The 18832-nt window shown below is 43.9% G+C and overlaps 1 protein-coding gene across 1 annotated transcript in view; it reads right to left on the reverse strand.

Moving 5' to 3' along the window:
- CTNNBL1 (catenin beta like 1) overlaps positions 1-17346 on the reverse strand; it is a 56581-nt gene extending 39235 nt beyond the window's left edge. Inside the window, exons 1-5 of the mRNA XM_074156993.1 lie at positions 17269-17346; positions 8542-8730; positions 6017-6123; positions 4486-4625; positions 422-519 (exon numbers count right to left, since the gene is read on the reverse strand). Of these exons, the coding sequence (XP_074013094.1) occupies positions 422-519; positions 4486-4625; positions 6017-6123; positions 8542-8730; positions 17269-17298 (564 nt within the window). The 5' untranslated portion in view covers positions 17299-17346. The remainder of the gene's footprint in view (positions 1-421; positions 520-4485; positions 4626-6016; positions 6124-8541; positions 8731-17268) is intronic.
- Between the last annotated feature and the right edge of the window lie 1486 nt (positions 17347-18832).

Consider the following 18832-nt stretch of genomic DNA (forward strand, 5'->3'; position numbering starts at 1 on the left):
TGAACAGAGGTCACACTTTTCCACAAGAAGGAAGAAAAATGCCAATCAGGCTCCTATTTTCAACAGGATACTGTCCAAGTCACAAGTATTACTTCTGTCTCCCTTCCTGCATGAAAAAATCTCCCAGCCTACACAAATTTTGCAGTATGAGTATGCTCCTTCCAAAAAAGAAGTGGCAGACAAGGTGCAAGAAGAACCTACTCCCCAAACTCTGGCATGCCATTAGAAACACACATTGTGGTCCTCAATACAGCATTTCAGTTACAAAAGAGCAGGCTCCTGACCTGGATAAGCTCATTGTGGCGTTGGCAATGTGGATAACCACAGCTGCAGAAAGCGTGGCAGTTCAGAGTATTGGCTGCTGTGCTGTGTAAGGCAGACATTGTTCAGGCATTAAAATAATTTGGTGCTTATTACTTACTAGAGCATCTATGAGGACTTCAGCTCCTTCTTCACTCTCATGGAGAGTATCTATATCGGTCAGTTCTTGAAGCAGGTCTACCACAGCTATGGAAACATGTGCGAGGTGTTAAGGAAAACCAACACAGAGGCAGAGACATTTAATATCGAGAGCAGATTGCTCTTAGGCCAGCAGGCTCATGACACGATCCAAAACAACTGGTAATACACTACAGCAGTGGGGCACAGGAACACCAGAGCCAAGAGCACAGAGACTACTTCAGCACAGTCCTCATAAGCACCAAAATCAGAGAATCCTAACAATTACAATGATAAAACCAAGTATGATTGTGTGCTTACTGCATCAGGCAATTTTACTGTTTCTTGATGATATTTTTTTATTTTTTTCAACTCAAAATTGCTAGAGTTGGTTTAACTAGGCACCATCTTGCATTGTCAAGACTGAATACAAGCAAATAGAAAGGAGTTACAACAATCTGATTTGGGCATTCTGCTCTCAGCGATACCCCCGCTAACCTGATACGGCACACACCTAACAAGGCCACCGTGGGAAGCAGGAGCCATCACCCCCTTCTGCCTGGCCCAATTAGGCCAGCATGCTCCTCTAACCGCAGCCCTCGCAGCAACAGCAGAGCTTCTGCCAGCCCAATTTTCACTCATTAACTCGGGGCTGCATAACACATGGTTCCCCTGACTGCTACACAGCTCTCCTGTACAACGAGACGTATTCCACCTCATTAGACCCACTTTCCTATTCTCTCAGACACGCTGATCAATCTTGCCCGAGTCCCACTGGGGTAGAATAGGATATGCCGTTTTCTGCATGTCCTATATAACAACTTTGTGATAAATCTCTTTAAAATGCACAGGCTAACAATCCAGCCTCCCAGTTCTCCTATTTGGGCATTTGCTCAGACACACAAGCAGCAGCAGGAAAAGTATTTTCAACCATCTTTTCTTAGCAAAGTTTCAGTCGTGACTTACCTGCTCCCAGGAAAGACTGTAAGAGAGCTGCCTGTCCCAGCCCTGAGTTAACCTATGTCTGGGGGCTGCAGAAGACGTGTACCAGTAAGACTGCTACTTACTTTAGACTCTGCAGCACTCCTTAACCAAGTCAAAGCTACCTGCACGTTTTCTTGATGGGTAGATGTCACTTCCAGCCGCAACCGCCATCAGGAACCAAAGAGACTGGGCAGACAATCACTCATGCTTACACAAAAACATGGTCAAAGGTGCCAGGGTACAATTTTTAAAAGCAAGTTGAAGCGCGACTCAATAAGCAAGTTAAGAGAAAATAACCGGCCTTACATTTGTTCTGCAAGGAATTAATTATTAATTAAGAAAAGCTGGAGGAACAGAACCTCATGAAGTTCAAGAAGAAAAGTCCTGGGAGTAACCTGGGAGGGAAGAAGCCTATGCACTGGGGCTGACTGGGAGGGAACAAGCCCATGTGCTGGGGCTGACTGGAGAGGTAAGCTCTGCAGAAGAGAATCTGGAACAAGCTGAAGGCGAGTCAGCAGTGAGGAAGGTAAGCACAGGCTACATTGCATCAGCAAGAGCAAAACCAGCAGGTGAAGAGAAGGGGTTCTGATGGGGTTTGATCAGCCCAGAGAAGAGAGAGCTAAGGGAGAAAACTAACTGCAGACTCTGCTGCCTACCGGGTGCTACAAAGACAACTGAGCCAGATCTTTCTGGTGCACAGCGAAGAACTCGAGCAGTCAGAGGAGTTCATCTTGCAGAGCATTCCTGTCTAGGAAGCTTCTGTTGAGGCTTCCAGTGAGAGTATCAGTTGTCCTATAAAATTTAGGAGGTAGAAAAGCAAAACCTCACTGGAAGCTTTCCTTTCTTCCATTAATAAAATCTTGTCGGTGATCATCTTTCATTCACATGTTTTGTGTAAAACTGCATGAATCATTCAGCAGATTATTTGCTCCCCCTGGACATTGCTTTTGTCTCCTTGCATTAGTCCCCCAAGACACTACATTTAAATCACATCTGAAGAGCCATTTGTTTAGTTCTGTCCTTGAAGACCTCATTTTTAAAATCTTTTTCCATTTGTTTTAACAAAAACGCATTGGAAAACTTGAGCTGTATCAATTTAGTTTTACATTTAGATGCCTCACTTTAATAGTGTTTCTATTCCGTACACAAGCAGCAGCAGCAGCACAGCGAAGAGGCATCACTACAGCCTGTGTCCTGCTTCCAACAGATCTGAAAATACTTCGGCAGTTTTATAACAAGAAATATATTTTTCCCAAAATTGCAATTCACAGCCCAAATTTTTACCCGTAAACTGACAGGCAAGTTGCAAACCAATTAAAAAAGAGTTCACGGTGGAAATACTGACAAGTCCTTGACAGCAGCAGTGACCCCAGGACACAGCTTTTCATGGCTGAAAGGACAAAGCAAGCTGTATTCCCGTGCACTGCAGCCATGAATCAGCTCCGCTATCCCAGGCAAAATCCCCGTAGTTTACATTTTCCTAGTGAATGAGAAATTCAGTATAAGCTTTTAATGCCATGCACATAGTACACACAAAAAGCCTGCGGTGCCTGGCAAGAAAATAAGTAATGAAACTATGGTAGCCACGAAACTCGTTATGCATGGTAGGTGCTTCCCACTGTACAGCAGTAAATTGTTAACAAACATTTACTTGAGAGTAATTTCCATTACAGATCAGAGATAAGGAAAGCTGCGGTGTTTCTGTTTTGCAGGGGCCAGCATTCTGCCACATCCAGGTTCAGCCAGATGTAAGTCAAAATACCCAAACGCAGAAGCAGTGCTTTCTAATATAAACTAGTATGCAATAAAATATTTATGTTTTGTTTTTATCCTCTGATCACTGCACCCACTTACAATTAAGAATTATGAATTCTTAATACACATTACTACAAGGAAAAGCGCTAAAAAAGGAACCCAAGATCTGTACACTGGACCACAACACTTAACAGTGCTTTTAGTATGGCATATTTCAAAACACTTCAGAAAAGCTGGTAAATATTATCTACTTCTTTACACATAAAGAACACAAGTAAAGTATAAATTACTTTCCTAAAGTCGTGAATCAATAAAAAGGTAAAAAGAAAAGCCTGCTGTAGTCCCAAGTCTAAGTCCAGTGCTCTTTCCACTGGGCTTCACTGCTCCCTCCAGTCACTAAGGTTTGTCAGGAGACAGACACACAATCTCTCAAATCACGTCACAATTTTTCAGCTTAATCTCCTGTAGAATATTTTACAAGCAATGCAGGCTGAGCTTTATTTGTAAAGCCTGCACAATGGTAAGCCAGACATAGTTCTATTTATCGACTGACAGCCAAGCATCAAGGCAGCAGGATATTCAAAAGATGACACTGTTTTCATTCAAAACTATCAAAATCTGTAACAGTATAGACAGAAAACTCTCTCTGAGATGCCCTCAGATCTTTAGAGGAGGAGGAGGAGGCGGCGGAGGCAGGTGCACATAAGGATCAGGTTCAGTGACACAAGAACTAACTGAGCATGGAAATGTCTCTGGATATTAATGTAACCAGAGGAGCTACCCACAGCCTCAAGCTCTGAGCACACCAAGTTAAGTTCTTCATGTATCCGTGCCTTTATCACATTTACAAACGCAGGTGTAGCACTCTGCTGAGCTAGTTCATGGCAAATAGCTGAATGCGTGACAGCTCAACAAAAAGGGGTAAATCGTTTCCATTTTTATGGGGGACTATTCCAGACAAAGTTTCCCCACAGTTCAAGGCTCTATGCTGCTAAGCCCATACTTCAGCTTTTCCTATATTGTTCATCTGTTCACACTTGAACGCAGCCACTCAAACCTAGATGAAAGGTCCATAAAACAAGAAAGGAGAATAACAGCACTGAAAAAATTCAGAATCAATATTACTTGAAGAAAGAAGGCTTTCACTTTGAGAAAAAAAGAAAAAAAAAAAAAGAGAGACATAAATTCACTGTGGTGGGAAAGAAGAGAAAAACATACACAGGAGCCTTGAAAGAAGAACATAAGAGATTATGGCAAAGTCTGTAGAAAGCCTCTCAGATGAGAGCTGCTTTAACAACTGAAGGATATCTGTGTTGTCGTGTCCCAGCAGCCCAAGGAGAGACTGCACAGCGTTGAGCTCCACCAGCAGGTGATACAGGTCAGGCATCGTCGCAATCACATGCATTTCCTGAATGATGTCATTTAGATCCAGTTCTGATTCCATGAACCTGAGGCGAGAAAAAAACAGTTAATAAAAAGGCAAAATGTACATCAGCCGTGCTCAACGTGCAGCCCTTTTCAAAAAAGAGACCATCACCTTCCAGGAAATCCCAGGTAGGACTTGACAACCCAGTTGTATGTGGCCCTGGCATTTCTGATCCTCTGTGGTCACATCAGCATCACTGAGTCCAGAGCTCCTGGAGGAAATCTGTGCCTCATCCTGTCCTACACCTGCCCCTTCAAGTTTAATCACATAGTAGGATAAGCCTTCCTACTATGTAATTTGCATAGAGTAAACAAGTAGATTTTTTCCAATTCTGTAAATCAGTTCTAGAACTTAAAAAAAACAACAAAAACCACAACTAATCAAGAAGTTGTAGCTACATATGAAAAACAAACCTGCAGATAAAATGAATTCTCCAGAGCGATGCACCCTCTGTAGCTGCTACGTGTTAGTATGTGGGTTGTTATTAGTCTGAAGTAAAGTCCATAAAAAGAATTTGGGTGAAGGAAAGAACAGCAAGCTGGACAAAAAAAATAACGGCACTCACGTATAGGAAGAAATTCATTTAACGTGAACAACAAAACTCCATGAAAGGAGGAAGAGGCTCACTAGAACCACGGGTGTGGAAACACCCACGAAGTCCAACTTTCAGACCCCATCCGGGCATTTTGCTCACCACAGTATCTGAAAGCTCCACGGTATGGAATTATTTTCTTCCCACACAGACTACTAACTGCACACACAAGCACAACACCTTCACACAAAATGATGGCATGAAATCTTTAATTATTTGGAAAGCAAAACTCGCCAATCCAGGATCTCAACTTTTCAGCCCACCCCCCAAACACCTACCCTCTGCCTGTCAGTGAGGAAACAGTGCAAAGGAGACTCCTGAAAAATGAGAGAACATGGCTGATGACCCTCCGATGCCAAGATGACTGATGCTGGGAGAGCTCATTAGTGCTCACTTTTGAGAACCGAGCCACTTACTCAGATACCTAAACCGGAACTAACGAAACCTTATTGAACGCTCAAAGTAAAAACAACATAAACTCCAGGTTTAGTGCTGAAGTTTTGCAATCTATCATATTAACAGCAGTAAGAATTTAATACTGAAGTTTCACAATCTATCATATTAACAACAACAAGAATTTAATAAACTAGAACTTTTCCTTTATTGCTAATTATTCTCTTCATGCTGCTGGCCATATACCGGCCACCACCAGAGTCTCAATGCCATTTTTAATTAACAAAGTTAGTTTCAAATACAATTTAGAAGAACTACATGGCAATAACTGCTGTTATATCAGCCTTATGAAACAGAAAATGAATTTAGGGGCTAAAACCCTATCAAAAGAAAAAAGAGTAATAGAGAGGGGTTGAGCATAATCTTACTTCTCTGGATTATCAGGAAACTTGATCCGCAGCTCCTGGTTTTTGTAAGACCTCTTCTCAAAAGTGAGAATCATCTTCTTCACTGAACTTTCATCCAAAGGTTCCTCCTAACCAAATTGGAGAGGGCAGAAAAGAGAGCTTAGCATTTGGACGGTTGGAACAACTACTTGGCAAAACGCAAAAGAGTGAGTACAGCGACACGGTGAGACCGCAGTCAGGCCCAGACCCTTCAGGAACAAAGAGCAGCCCCTGGCAGTCTCACTGCAGAAAGCTGCCAAAAACGTCATACTCCTTTGCTATTCATCTATTGATTTACTGCAACTCTGACCTGAGCAAGCTCCCCAGAGCAAAACCTTCTAAGTTGGGTTTTTATAAACCAGGGCTTTACCAATGGAAAGTTCTTTGGAAAAGAACAAGAAGAGCTTCCCTACATTTTCTGAAACCCAGTGTCAATGAAAAAACAACCCCAACTTTGCAATGGCTCATTGTCCTTGAGCTGTTCTTTTACACCTGTTATTACCTGGCATCATCAGCACGTATTGAGGCTTTTTGCTTCTGACACATTAGAGTAAACCTGCATTAGCAGCTTACGCCCATGGATAGTTTCTTTTCTGAAGTTCATTGTGCTATTTCTTTTTGTAGGTCTACATTTAACTGCCCTGAGTTTATGTTCCTTTGTATTTTCCTCACTTGGATAAACTTTCACTTCTATTTCAAAGTCTTTTTCCAAAGGAAAAAAAAATAAAAATAAAAAAATCAATATTTTACTCAATTTTATTTTTTAAATTCTTCTAAGGCGTTTCTCAGTTGGCATTACACATTAACTGTACAGCAGTAATATAACTTCAGCTATCTCCCTAACACCCACAAACACGATCGTGTTATTTTCCTTCTTGCATTATTTTAATAAAATATTGATGATATAGATTTTCTTTTGAAACCTCTTCCCCCTCCTCTATTTGACTATGACACAATCACTATTAATGACGAGTAAAGAGAAGTTCTCAAAAGAAATAACAAACCAGATCCCTTCACATTTTAAGCCAGGTTTTGTGTCCCATCTCCTGTTCTGGACGAAATCAAGAATTGCTTCTGTTGTTGAAGATTCTTTGGTTAGCGACTCTAAGCAGCAATGTCTGAGAGAAAATTTCTATTTCTTCAGCAAACTCCATTACAACATGAACACCAATCCAAGTCTTCCGTTATTATTGGATTTCCTATGTTCTCAAGCCCAACCTGTCTTAGCACCATCCCACTCATGTCATCATCCCATTCACGTAATCAATACCACAGCGCCCAAACCATATCCTCCTGCAATGGGATTTCAATCCACAAAGATTCTGTCACACATACTGATGCTGCCTCCCTCTATTTTATTTGATTCTTTTCTTTCTCTCACATGTATCACTACAATATCTCCATTAGGATCAGCTTTGTGTCTTGTATATTTGCATTCAGTATTAGAGTGTCCTACAGATTAGCTTCCTTCTATCAAATTTACTGGTACAAAGCACATTTTGATGGCACTTAAATTAACTGCATTCCAAGAGATTTTGGTTCTAAAGAAACCTTGAATTTCCAGCCCTTAAAATGCCTGCATGGGAGAACTCTACTTGCCAAATATGTGGGACTTGTACCCTGCAGGAATCCACAAGACTCCAGCCAGTCAAGAGAACTTTTGGCTACATCCACTCACCCTCACTGGAGCTCAAATGCTAAAGAAATTCTGCATTATCTTTCTCCGCCATCAGCAACAACTGCAAAGGCAATAGCTCAACAACAAAAAAACAAGGGAGATTTTCAGAGCCGAATGCTAGCGATGCTGTATACAAAGGACAATGATATTTTACAAACCTACATGATTCTGCAGTGGTGAATATCACTTGTTTTTTTATCAAACAGGACACAGGCAGCAGGAAGCAAATATCTTCTAGATTTATACCAATCCATGTGTCACATTTATAAAGTGATCTTTTCCCTGGCCCTTGGCAGAAAGGCCAATGCTGCATTGGATTTCTGTCTCCGAGGCTTGAAATCATTTACCCTTGACAGCTGCTACCCCCCTCCTCTGACCCAAGACCTTTCTTGTATAGAAGAATGTTTATTTGCTGCTGCTGCCGCTGCACGGCTACAGAGAGGGGGAGAGAGGGAGAAGCTACATGGCTGGGGGTACTGATGAGAACAATAGAGTTAGCAAACTGCTTGGAATACAGAAACTATTTCCTAAAAATATATTTTAGAAGGTGATTTGGGTATTCCCAGCCTAAAATAGAGATTAGGCTTGAAAGCTTTCCCTTCCCCCTCCCCCCTTAAACCTTCAGAGGATAGACTTGAAAAGCCCTGTTTGAAATTAATGACTACCCCCAGGCCAGGAAAGTAAAACCATAACCTTAAGCTGTATGAGGCATGTGAAAATCACATTAGTCTCATCATCTACATGGTAAGATGATGAAATCACAAAGAAATGATTCAGTGTTTTCTTATTTCCCACTGCCTTCCCTTTCCCACAGGCCCTAGAGATTTACTTCCTCCTCTTCCTCTTCTCCATCCCTCTCAATTATCTGAAGAAGTTTCTTCTTCTCATCGTCAGTTTCTTCCAGTGCAGCAGACTCCTCTTCCCTGTGACGACTGTGCTCTCGTGCACTGGCTTGTTTCCGACGTGCTTTGATTTCTTCTTCCTCTTCATCACGGGGTCTTTTTGTCCCTCTGTTAGGCTGAAGTCAGAGAAATAAGGTGAATGAATACGAGTTTTTTGTGACCCTTGCAAACCATAATACCAATATTACAAGACACACTGAGCAAATTCTTACAAGTTGTTTAAAACATCTACTTACACAACGCTTACCAACTCTGAAAACTGGAAAGGAAATTAATTTAGTGAAGTGGAACATCACATGAGTAGATGAATGGCTCTGCCAAGAGCTATGTCAACATCCTACCTTGTTTGACCTATGAACACCATTCACGGGAAAACATCTTCATAGGCAGCAAAGATGAGTATTTCAAAGACAAGAAGTGGCCAAAGGAACTGCTCAGTGGCTGTATATCTGACCACCTCAAGGATCTGGAATCAGCTAAGTCAGCTGAGACAACCTCATGTTTTACAGACAGAAGACCAATATGCTCAAGCAGACAGAAAGATAATTTTTTACCCACCTAGTATATGAGACTATATTGAATTCTTGTGTGCATCCCAATTCAACTTGACTTCCCCCATCCTTCTGTCTAAAGTTTGCTGACACTTGAATGCAGGATCAGAGCCTAATTTAGAATACACAGGACAGGAGTATTGCTGCTTGCTGCAGTTCTGCAGGGGCTTGGCAGCAGATTAAGCGGTGACCATACCTTTACGGTTTGCTTGGAACAACGTATTATTTTATTCCACAATTTCTATTTAGTTGTCAAAATTAAAGGTAATTTGCTAGGGACAAGAAAAAAATCCATTAACCTTAATCCCATGTTTTAATTTAGGCAAAAAGGGATGAAAGCACTTGCAACAGAAGGAAAAACTCTTTCCCTTCAAAAACTACAAGGATATTAAATTTTGTTTCACACATTTTTTGGAAGGACAACCAAGCTGGAACAGGAGTACTCCATGCTCTCTAACCACAGGAAAACAAAGCTTAATTCTTTACTATTTACAAGGAGCCTGTGTGCTAAGAGCAAGGAAAACAATAAGGAAAATATTTTTACTTTCTATTAGCTGCTCTATTTGCCCGGTAGATGATTTCGTAACCCCATTAGGTCTAACATTTGTCCAGCCTATTTCATAAAACATTATCTGGCAGGAAGACCCCACTCTTCTACTTTGTGGGACCCTTTGTCTAAAATCATAAGAGTCACATCATGCTTTCATGAACAGGTTTGATTCAAAGAAAGAAAGAAAGATGCAGAGGGAACATGCGACAGTGTCATTCTCCTGCAGGGTCCAGCACGAGTGCCGGGTGTCAAGGTGGGAATTTCCAGGTCCCAGCAGGTTGGGAACTTTTGGGCCCCAGCGGGCAATAAATCGTTCAGGCTCATAAGGCAATCTCGCCGGGATTCGATTACGATGCACGTGCTGCAGACCAGCTATGACTGCTTCTTCTGCACAACACAGACTGCACTTAGGTATTTATTTATTTCAATATAAATGAAAAGCTAGCAAATGAAAGCTCTGCTCTCAAGAAAACACTGCTTTCAGGAGAGATGTTAAAAAAACAACAGCAACAACAACAAAAAAAAAAAATCCAAAAAACAAACAAACAAAAAACCTCCCCGAAAAGCACTTGAAGTGTTATTTATAATGAGAGGCAAATTGGACAGCAGGCCGACCAAGATCACATTGCGTTTTCAGGGTTATCGTGTTGTCACCACTTTGAGGAAGACGCAGAATCAAGTCTCCCAGACAACATATTAGCACAAATCAAAGCTCTAGACCCTTGCTCCCAGCTAGACGTATTCAAACTCGGTTATCTATCGCCTTTCTCTCTACATCTTCTCTGCTGTTTCCATTACCGATGGTACATTCCCGACTTAAAACTCTTCTAAAGTGCACGCAGGCACTTTTAAAGCAGTTACTCAGCTCATAATTCAATAGCCTTGAAGCAGAAGCATACCTGGAGATGCTTTGAAATGAAAAATTTATTTGCTTGGAGGGTTTTGTGGGTTGCTTTTTTGGGGGGAGTTGTTTGCTTTTTTTAAAGCAGATTCCTATTACTTACCTTCTAGGTACATTAAAATATAATTTCACGTAGACCCATTTGGAAAAAAATATGTCACTGTCAACAACCAGTAATTCAAACCCTCCACAGGCAATCAGCAACCCAATAAAGAAATGGAAAAGAAGAAAGGTGCTCTTCTAAATTACATCATCTAAGGAAAAAACTTTGGTAAATACATACTCCTTACTCAGTGCCCTTAATGTCACACAGGTCTCTGTCCTTCCACTCACTCCACAATAATATCCAATTCACCCGACACCACCTTTGACAAATTAATTTTACAAACACAGATAGAGAAATTAGTGCCGTAACAAGTCCTGAAATTTACAGCAAAAAACCCTACAAGATGTGCCTGAGATGTTCCGTAGTTAGGGAGTCAGAATCTCATGTCTCTCTCTCATTTCTAAACATTAAGAAAGGAACAAACTCCTCAATGAGCCTGCAGCTGTAATGAGGGACCAAGGGAGCTGGTGGTTTGTCAGATGCAAAGTAATGTACCATGGGAAGGGACTATATCACCAGAACAAAATCTAAATTAAAACTCCATCATGAAACCAACCCTATTTCCTCTGAGTACACAATCCTTAGCACCAGAATTTACATCCTGTTTCCATCTCAATTATTTTATCCTTTTTTGTATTTATGCATTGTTGGGGGGGAGGAATATTCTATAACACATAACAGAAATCATTATGATAAATTATGGAAGTGCCCAGCATGCAATTATTAATGTTGCCAACATATTGGCAATAGACAGTAATTGAATTCCCAGGCAAACGCTATTAAGCAGGCATTAAGCTTTTTCCTTTTGTTATTGATGTTACGCAAAACCTTACTAAGAATATTGCAGGTTTCCAACCAGCACTATTAAAACTAAGAAATCAAGGCATAAGTGAAACACCTGGGTTTCTGCCCATTTCACAAGAGATGCACAGTCATGAGCAACTGATTTAAGGCAAGCATTAGCTTCTGCTCATTGATTTTTCATCTTTGGTTTGCATTTGTATTTTCTACAGGACTGTTACCAACAAGAATTAAGCACGTACATTGTTGCACTGAGACAGGTGCGTTTTGCTAAGCAAACACATATATTGTATCTAAACACATTTATTTAACTAATTTCATAGCTTCACACCCATCTACACAAGTTTTGCTTTCTGGTAGAAAAGGGAAAGTTAATCATTTGATAAATAAAATGTGGGGTTTTTACTCAGTTGTGCTAAGGTGCATTTGGCAAGAAGATGGAATTCATTAGAAAACGCACAAGAAAAGCATTTTTAAATTGTTTTGTTAGTAAAGCTTAATTTTGTTCCTGTTGAATGCAGTGCATTCACAGTAATTTATTCAGAAGACATTTTCATTTAAATCTAACACTGATATCACCACATAAAAAGCAATGAATACAAAAGGGTTTTTAAAAAAGCTGACATTTATAAAATACAATAAAGTAAACAAAAGCTGGTGATTGGTAAAGGGAGAATTATATTTTTTCCTGTTCCTCTTCTCGCCTTCAGCTGTACTTGCTCTAGATGTTCACCGACATACCCTATTACAGCCAGGGTCTGAGGTTTGGGGTGACAGACCTCTGAAAATATACATGGGACACGGGTCCTTTTTCCTGCACGGACACGTAATGGGAAGGTGAAGGTGACAGACGTGACGTCCTAAATCAAAGAACAATGACCTGCCCCAGGCACCTGCCTGGGCTCCCTCAGGGCAGCAACTGCACATCGATATCAAGATTAAGCATCCCATAGAATACGAAAACATATTGTTTAGGCTCCTGATTGCTTCCAGCCTTCTCCAAACATCAGGATGGTTTAGAAAAGTCTCAGTAATGGAGTTGCATATTACCAAGACATCTGCTTTGCAAGTAACCTTGTTACCGTGAAGCTCAGAAATTATTTGTTAATGAAATCTGAAATAAATCTTCATAAGTGATGCAGCTTCTTTTGTGACCACGTCTCAGCCGGCTGCAGCCTGCTCGGAAGAGCCACTGCGGAAAGCTCTGCATTAGCTGTCAATTTAGGACTCATGAAAGCGAGCCCCAAATCTCCAGAGGTATCTTCACTAACTTCTTAATTTTGTTTCCAACATTTACGATAAACCAGGCTACTATCAATCTTACTTTTCCTTGTTTTTTCTTCCTGAAGCACAACATTTCTAGATGGTGCAAGATCTGGGCATTAAAAGCAGGAAGGACTGCTACCAGGAATATCCAAAAACCTCAGGAAGTCCAGAGAGCTCCAAAACCACACAAACTGAGGCAAATGAAATGAAAGATGCGCACTGTGCCTGCATGGATACAGATTGTTACTTTCAGAGAGAATTAACCCCTTTCCTCTTCATCTTTCCACTCTGTGGGGCACGCAAGTCCTCAAGGCCGCTATGAAAAGCACGTAGAGGAGGAAAAGACATAAAAGCAAAATCTAAAGTTCCATCTTCCCATCAGAGCCACCATATAATAAGACACAAAATATATATAATATATATATAATGACCAAGAGATGCACGTTTGCATGGAGGGTACAAAGACTGGTTATCCCATACCTGTTCCTGCAGCTGCTTGCTTTACTTCGTTCTGAACCAATGCAAAAATAGGTGAGAGATGGCAAACAGTAGAAGCTTTAAAAGGACTGAGTCTTTTGTGAAGAAACATCAAGAACTAGCATACAGTCTTCAGCAGAGAGAGCAACCTGTTCGTGTTCCTGTAACATCAGACAGAGAGCCCAAGGCTACCCCCTCAGCACCTGGGCTAACAGCAGCCTTCAAAGCCCAGTCCTGTGGCTAAGGCCATTCCCATGGCCCCCCCGACCCTCCTCTTCTCCCATCTCTACAGAGATGACTGCACCCGTCAGCGCCCCTCAAAAAAACACACAGGAAATTTGCCTCCTGCAGCTGTATCCAGAAAAAAACCTATTAAACCTAACAATTCTGAGCCTGCGGGTGCCCACCCGAGACCTCTGCAAGCGCAGCAGAAGCCGGTCGCCCCATCCCAGCATCAGTGGCTCTGCCCCAGATGGGACAGGAGCGAACAAAACGCAGCCTGAGGTACCTCCTCGCTCAGGAGGTTCCAAACCACCCCGAGGAGGAGCATGGCCATGGGGACCCATGCAGGGAGGTGCACAGGGCAGGGATCTGCCTTGTCAGACTTTTCCACATGCTCCGGTTTGGTGACCAGAAATTATACACCAAAAAGCAAAACTAAATATCCCCAGGAGCAGAGCCAAGCCCGGCTGAGCCAGTGACGGCTCCTCACTTTAACCCACAGACAGGACATGAGCTACCAGGGTAATAAAGCCATAAGTTGTCATCAACCTGCTCGGCTGAGCTGCCTCTGCCATCAGACGCCTCCACTATATTGTAAATTTACAGTAAATGATCTATACCAGCAGCAGGTATAGATAATTGCACCTCCATTGACACACAGTGTCCTTCCCACTCAACCCATTCAAACAACGGGGAGACTGCCCAGCTGGGTTAAATCAGACCTTACCCCATTATTTACCGCTTCTTTTGTTATTTGACTTTAGGATTATTCCATTAAAAAATTAGCAATTTGTAATGATCACTCACAGTGGTGAAATCTGCATTTGATGAGAACTGAAATAATCTTCCTTATTCCCTCCCAAGACAATTGAAAGAGATCTCTGAAAAGAGCTGGAGTTGGCTTTGTCCCCTTAATTACCCTCCGTAATGGGAGGCCAGGCACAGAGGATCTGGGCACTGTCTTTCTGGGCACAACAGCAGCAATATTTAATCATCAGTTTAGACCATCTGCAACTGTTTTGCAGAAACACATAAACTTTATGGATTCCTGAGCTTTGTATAAACTGCCAGGTGCTGTTTAATTGTATTTTTTGTTGCAAGTGGTTCCTTTCCCCACTCTGACAGACACTCGGTTCTGAATTGGTGGCACGGAGCCTGAAATCTTCCATGCCAAGTTTGGCACTGAGGGAGAACATCATCTTGATTAAGCAAGGGCACAGATTAGGCATTTAGAGGAGACAAATTCAAAACAACCTAAGAGAAAAGCAATTATTTTGGGTTGTGCTGAGGGAAGCTGAGAAGGCCGACTCATTTGCAGCAAGAGATTAAAATCAGACAGCGGAGGAGCACATCACCCATCATCCAGCACGCTCGACTGACAGCCGGTGCCACCCCTGCACCAAGGATGGATGAGGAAATCTTGAGCCAGCCCCTTCCTCAGCCCAACGCAGGAAAGCACCCAGACCTGTGCTCCAGTTAACCTTACACCACCAGACCGAAAACCGGAGCAGGTCAGGAGCTGCTGTACCAGCCACCGAGCCACCCTCCTCTCAGAAACAGAAGCCCCTCAGAGGGGTACAGCAGGCAGCCTGGAGCAAGCTCACTTCATTTCTCTGCCACATGTCAGCATCCCCTCTGTGGCACAGGCACAACAGAAGTCTGACCATTCTGAATTGTACACGTTCAGTGCACAAGACTGTATAATTTTTAGAAATGTACATGAGACACCCGCGTCACCTGTCTCACAGCCGTGGCAGATGCCTGACCTGCGCAAGATGGGAGGCAGAGAAACCTGTTGTTTCCAACTTTTGTTTCTATCTTTCAGCCAGAAGTGCCCTCATGGAAGAGAATCTCCTTTTCTCAGAATCAGAGCTATTTATCTGCCTTCTGCTCCTCCACCCCTTTCCCCTGTATTCACCGTTATACCTAATTCTGGTAGTCTGAATTCACTGACACTGAAATCCAACACTTACTCTGAAGCGTTACCCCATCTACTGACACAGGAACCATCTGTACTCGGGTGAGACCAGAAGAGCACAGAGCCAGGAGAACATCTCCAGGAACAATTTCAGTAGCTGGCTGAAATCTGCAGAATGTTTTTTCCCGCAGCTAAGAATAATTTCAGCAGCAAGAGAAGAAATTAAAATCGTAACACCCAGCAGCTAAGCAGCATTTCTTTACCTCTAGCCTCAGCGCAGTACAGGAAGCTCATCCAACAGAAAGCTGTGCAGAAATCAAAAGGATCAAAGTGGATGTGCAATTTCCTCCACAGCAAAAGGGAATCCTGCAGAGTCCATGTTTTCAGAGCAAGAGAAAAGGCAACACACGAAAACCCAAAATAGAGGCTGGGTGAAAAATTATGACAAACGTTTACCTTTCTGTGCCTCAGGCGTAAATTGCATCACAGAACAAGTAAAAGCCAGCATCATTAACCGTAACTGAGGCTGAGAAGACCAGAGAGTTAAAGGAACGTGAGAAATGATCGTTCTAATTTGATACTGAAAAAACAATGGGGAAAGCGGTAGGTAGAGAAATACAAATGTAGAGCAGATCTCAGAATAGCAGGACTTGCTCTTCTGAGTAGAAGAGTAGGAAGGATGTTAGAGACAGACAGAGCAATCCACAGACGAAAATGTCCTGGAGCTGAATCAAGCTGGAACATAGCGGAGTTCTCAAAGAAAGACTATTCTTACAGCCACACTCCAGAATATTTTGACACCACTGGGAAAAGAAGACGGGAAATTTCTCAAACCCAAAGGTAATTTTCTCTCTTTCCCTGGGCATCTCAAAATAACACATTCTGAAAGTACAGGCATATCCTGAACAGTAGGATGCTCTTCTCGCCTCTGAACACGTGCGGTGCCTCCACAGACTAATGCACAGCAGGATGACAGGCAGGAAGGAGTTCCATACAGAATTTTGTGTTCCAAATTAAGCTGTAGACCTAGTCATGTAACTCCCCTACTTAATTACTTACAATGTAGATAATGTCTCAGGGTGCTTCTCTTACCTACTGATTCAGCAGAGAAAGGCCGCTGCCACAGTTTGTCTAAGAATTAAAGTACAAGCAAACACTGTCGCATGCATGAGTCGCAGCAAAGTATCAAAACATTATTGCAAATCGGTTCTCTTGTTCCCTGCTCCACAGGGGAACACGCTAAATCCCCTCTGATCACCATAAATACGCAATTTACCACATCTGCTTAGAAACTGACCTCCAAACAAGGACTCAGTAACAATCACACACTGAGAGGTGAGAAACGCTCAGGAGGTAAAAGGAAACTTTTATAAGAAGGAAAACTTTTTTCAAAAGGTTTTGGTAGCAATCAAATTAAATGGGTTTTGTAATAGAACTGGGAGAAAAAACAAGAAAGAACGAGAACGCATGAAACAAGCCCAGGCTTTACCTCAGGAACAGGCGCACACCAGCAAAGACATCAAACCGTGACCGTCTGCAGAAGAAACGGCATCAGCAGAGCCACGTCCCCGAAAAGCCCCCGGTAACCGAGTCCCACCGAGGCACCGCTTCTCCGAGGGGGGGGGGGGGAAGGACCCCAGTAGTTAGCGAGACCGTAACCGCGTCCCGTGAGAGGGTACCGAGAGCGGCTGGGCAAGCTCTGCACAGCGGCCCGCCCCAGGCCCGCGGCCGCACCGGAGCGGGGCCGGCCCAGGCCCCGCGGGAGCAGCCGGGCGGGCTCCACCGCTCTGACGGGCCCTGCCACCGCTGGCCCCGCTCGGCGACCCCCCCAGTATCCCGGTAGCCGCCGCGGGGCCGCTCACCTGGTAGCTGAGCAGCTCCCCCACGTCCATAGCGCCGACCGGGCCCCGCCACCGGGAAACTGTCGCCAACGCCCGGAGCTGCGCGACACCGTGCCGTAAGGCAGGGAGCGCAGGCGAGCCGGGAGGGCGCCACTCTGCCGGAAAGCGAGGCGAGAGGGGTGCTGCCGGAAAACAAGAGGCGGGAGGCGCCACACTGTCGCAAAGCAGCCCCGGGACGAGCGAAGGGCAGAGGGTCGGGCAGCCCCATCGCGGCGTGGAGTGGGCGGCAGCCTCGTCCCACGGGACCGCGGGGGCCACCCCGCAGCCCCTCGGGTTGAGGGGCTCAGCGTGGACCCTGCTCTTCCCCCCCTAGCCCGGCCACCGCGGCCGCGACCCGCCCGGAGGCCTCCCGCCCGTCGCTGGGTGGGCTGGGCCTGGTGCAGCGGCCTGGTCAGGGGAGCCGCTGGGCCAGAGCTCAGTGCGTCTGACTGGTCCCGAGGGAGAGCGGCCAAGAGTGCTGCCTGCTGCACAACAGGGAGAGGGCAAGTCCCCTCCCGGGTGACATGGGCCCCTTGGAGACCCGAGCTGCTGCCCCACAGGGCGGCCGTGGCCTGGAGCCTGGTGCCATGGATGAAGAAGGGACCTGGGGTCCTGTCTGGCTGTGCCACTGGAGCTGGGTCGGGCCCGGAGGTGCCATCACTCAGGACTCGGGAGCACGGTGGCCCACCAGAGCCCCCCAGGAGCCGACCCTCAACACTGCAAAGCAGAGGCACCAAAAATGCACATTTTCTTTTGACGCATTTTCTGTAACCTGCAAATCCTTCCCGGGGCGGAGGCAGGCTTGGAAATGCAGAAGGCTGTTGCCAACGTTTATTGACAACACACTTCTATTTATATACAGCGTCATTAACCGCTGTCACCTTGAAAACAGGCCAATAACTGAGCACTGAATGCAGCAGGAGGGGACGTGCCGATCCCTCTGTTTGCTGAGGTCGTGACAAATAGTTCTGTAATTCAACAAGATACAGAACCACAGACAGACAGAGGCATTTTTCAATTTAACAAATATGAATAATTAGAAGAGAGTCAACTTGGCCGAAATCTTACTGAATTTATTTCAACTATGCTTTAAAAAACAGCTTTGAGCGACAATAATTTTTCATAACATAATGGTCGTAGCTATTATGCAGTTATCTCAGTAGGAGTCTGGTTTGAGAACACTCACGAAATTAAAAATATATATAATGTTTTCAAAGAAGTCCCTGGCATCCCTTGTTGTTTCAATAAAATATAGGAGAGATCAGTCATGCCAAAATTAACTCAACAAATCTGCATGTTAAGGATGAGATAAATAGAAGATAATTATTGGATCATCTGGCTTTCCTTTATTGAGCGTTCAGATAATTCACCAGCTGTGAACCCAGAACATTCACAGTCACTCGAGGAGTATCGAGACACGTACTTGGGAACGTGAGGCAGCCACGGGGACGCCTGGCCAGCGGTGGCAGTGAACACGACGAGCAGTTGTAGAGCACACAGAGTGCAGCGGGGGATAAGAACTGACCCTCCCGTCTACAGGCGGAAA

This window comes from Numenius arquata, chromosome 12 (assembly GCF_964106895.1).
Source record: "Numenius arquata chromosome 12, bNumArq3.hap1.1, whole genome shotgun sequence".
In the NCBI taxonomy this organism is placed as follows: domain Eukaryota; kingdom Metazoa; phylum Chordata; class Aves; order Charadriiformes; family Scolopacidae; genus Numenius; species Numenius arquata.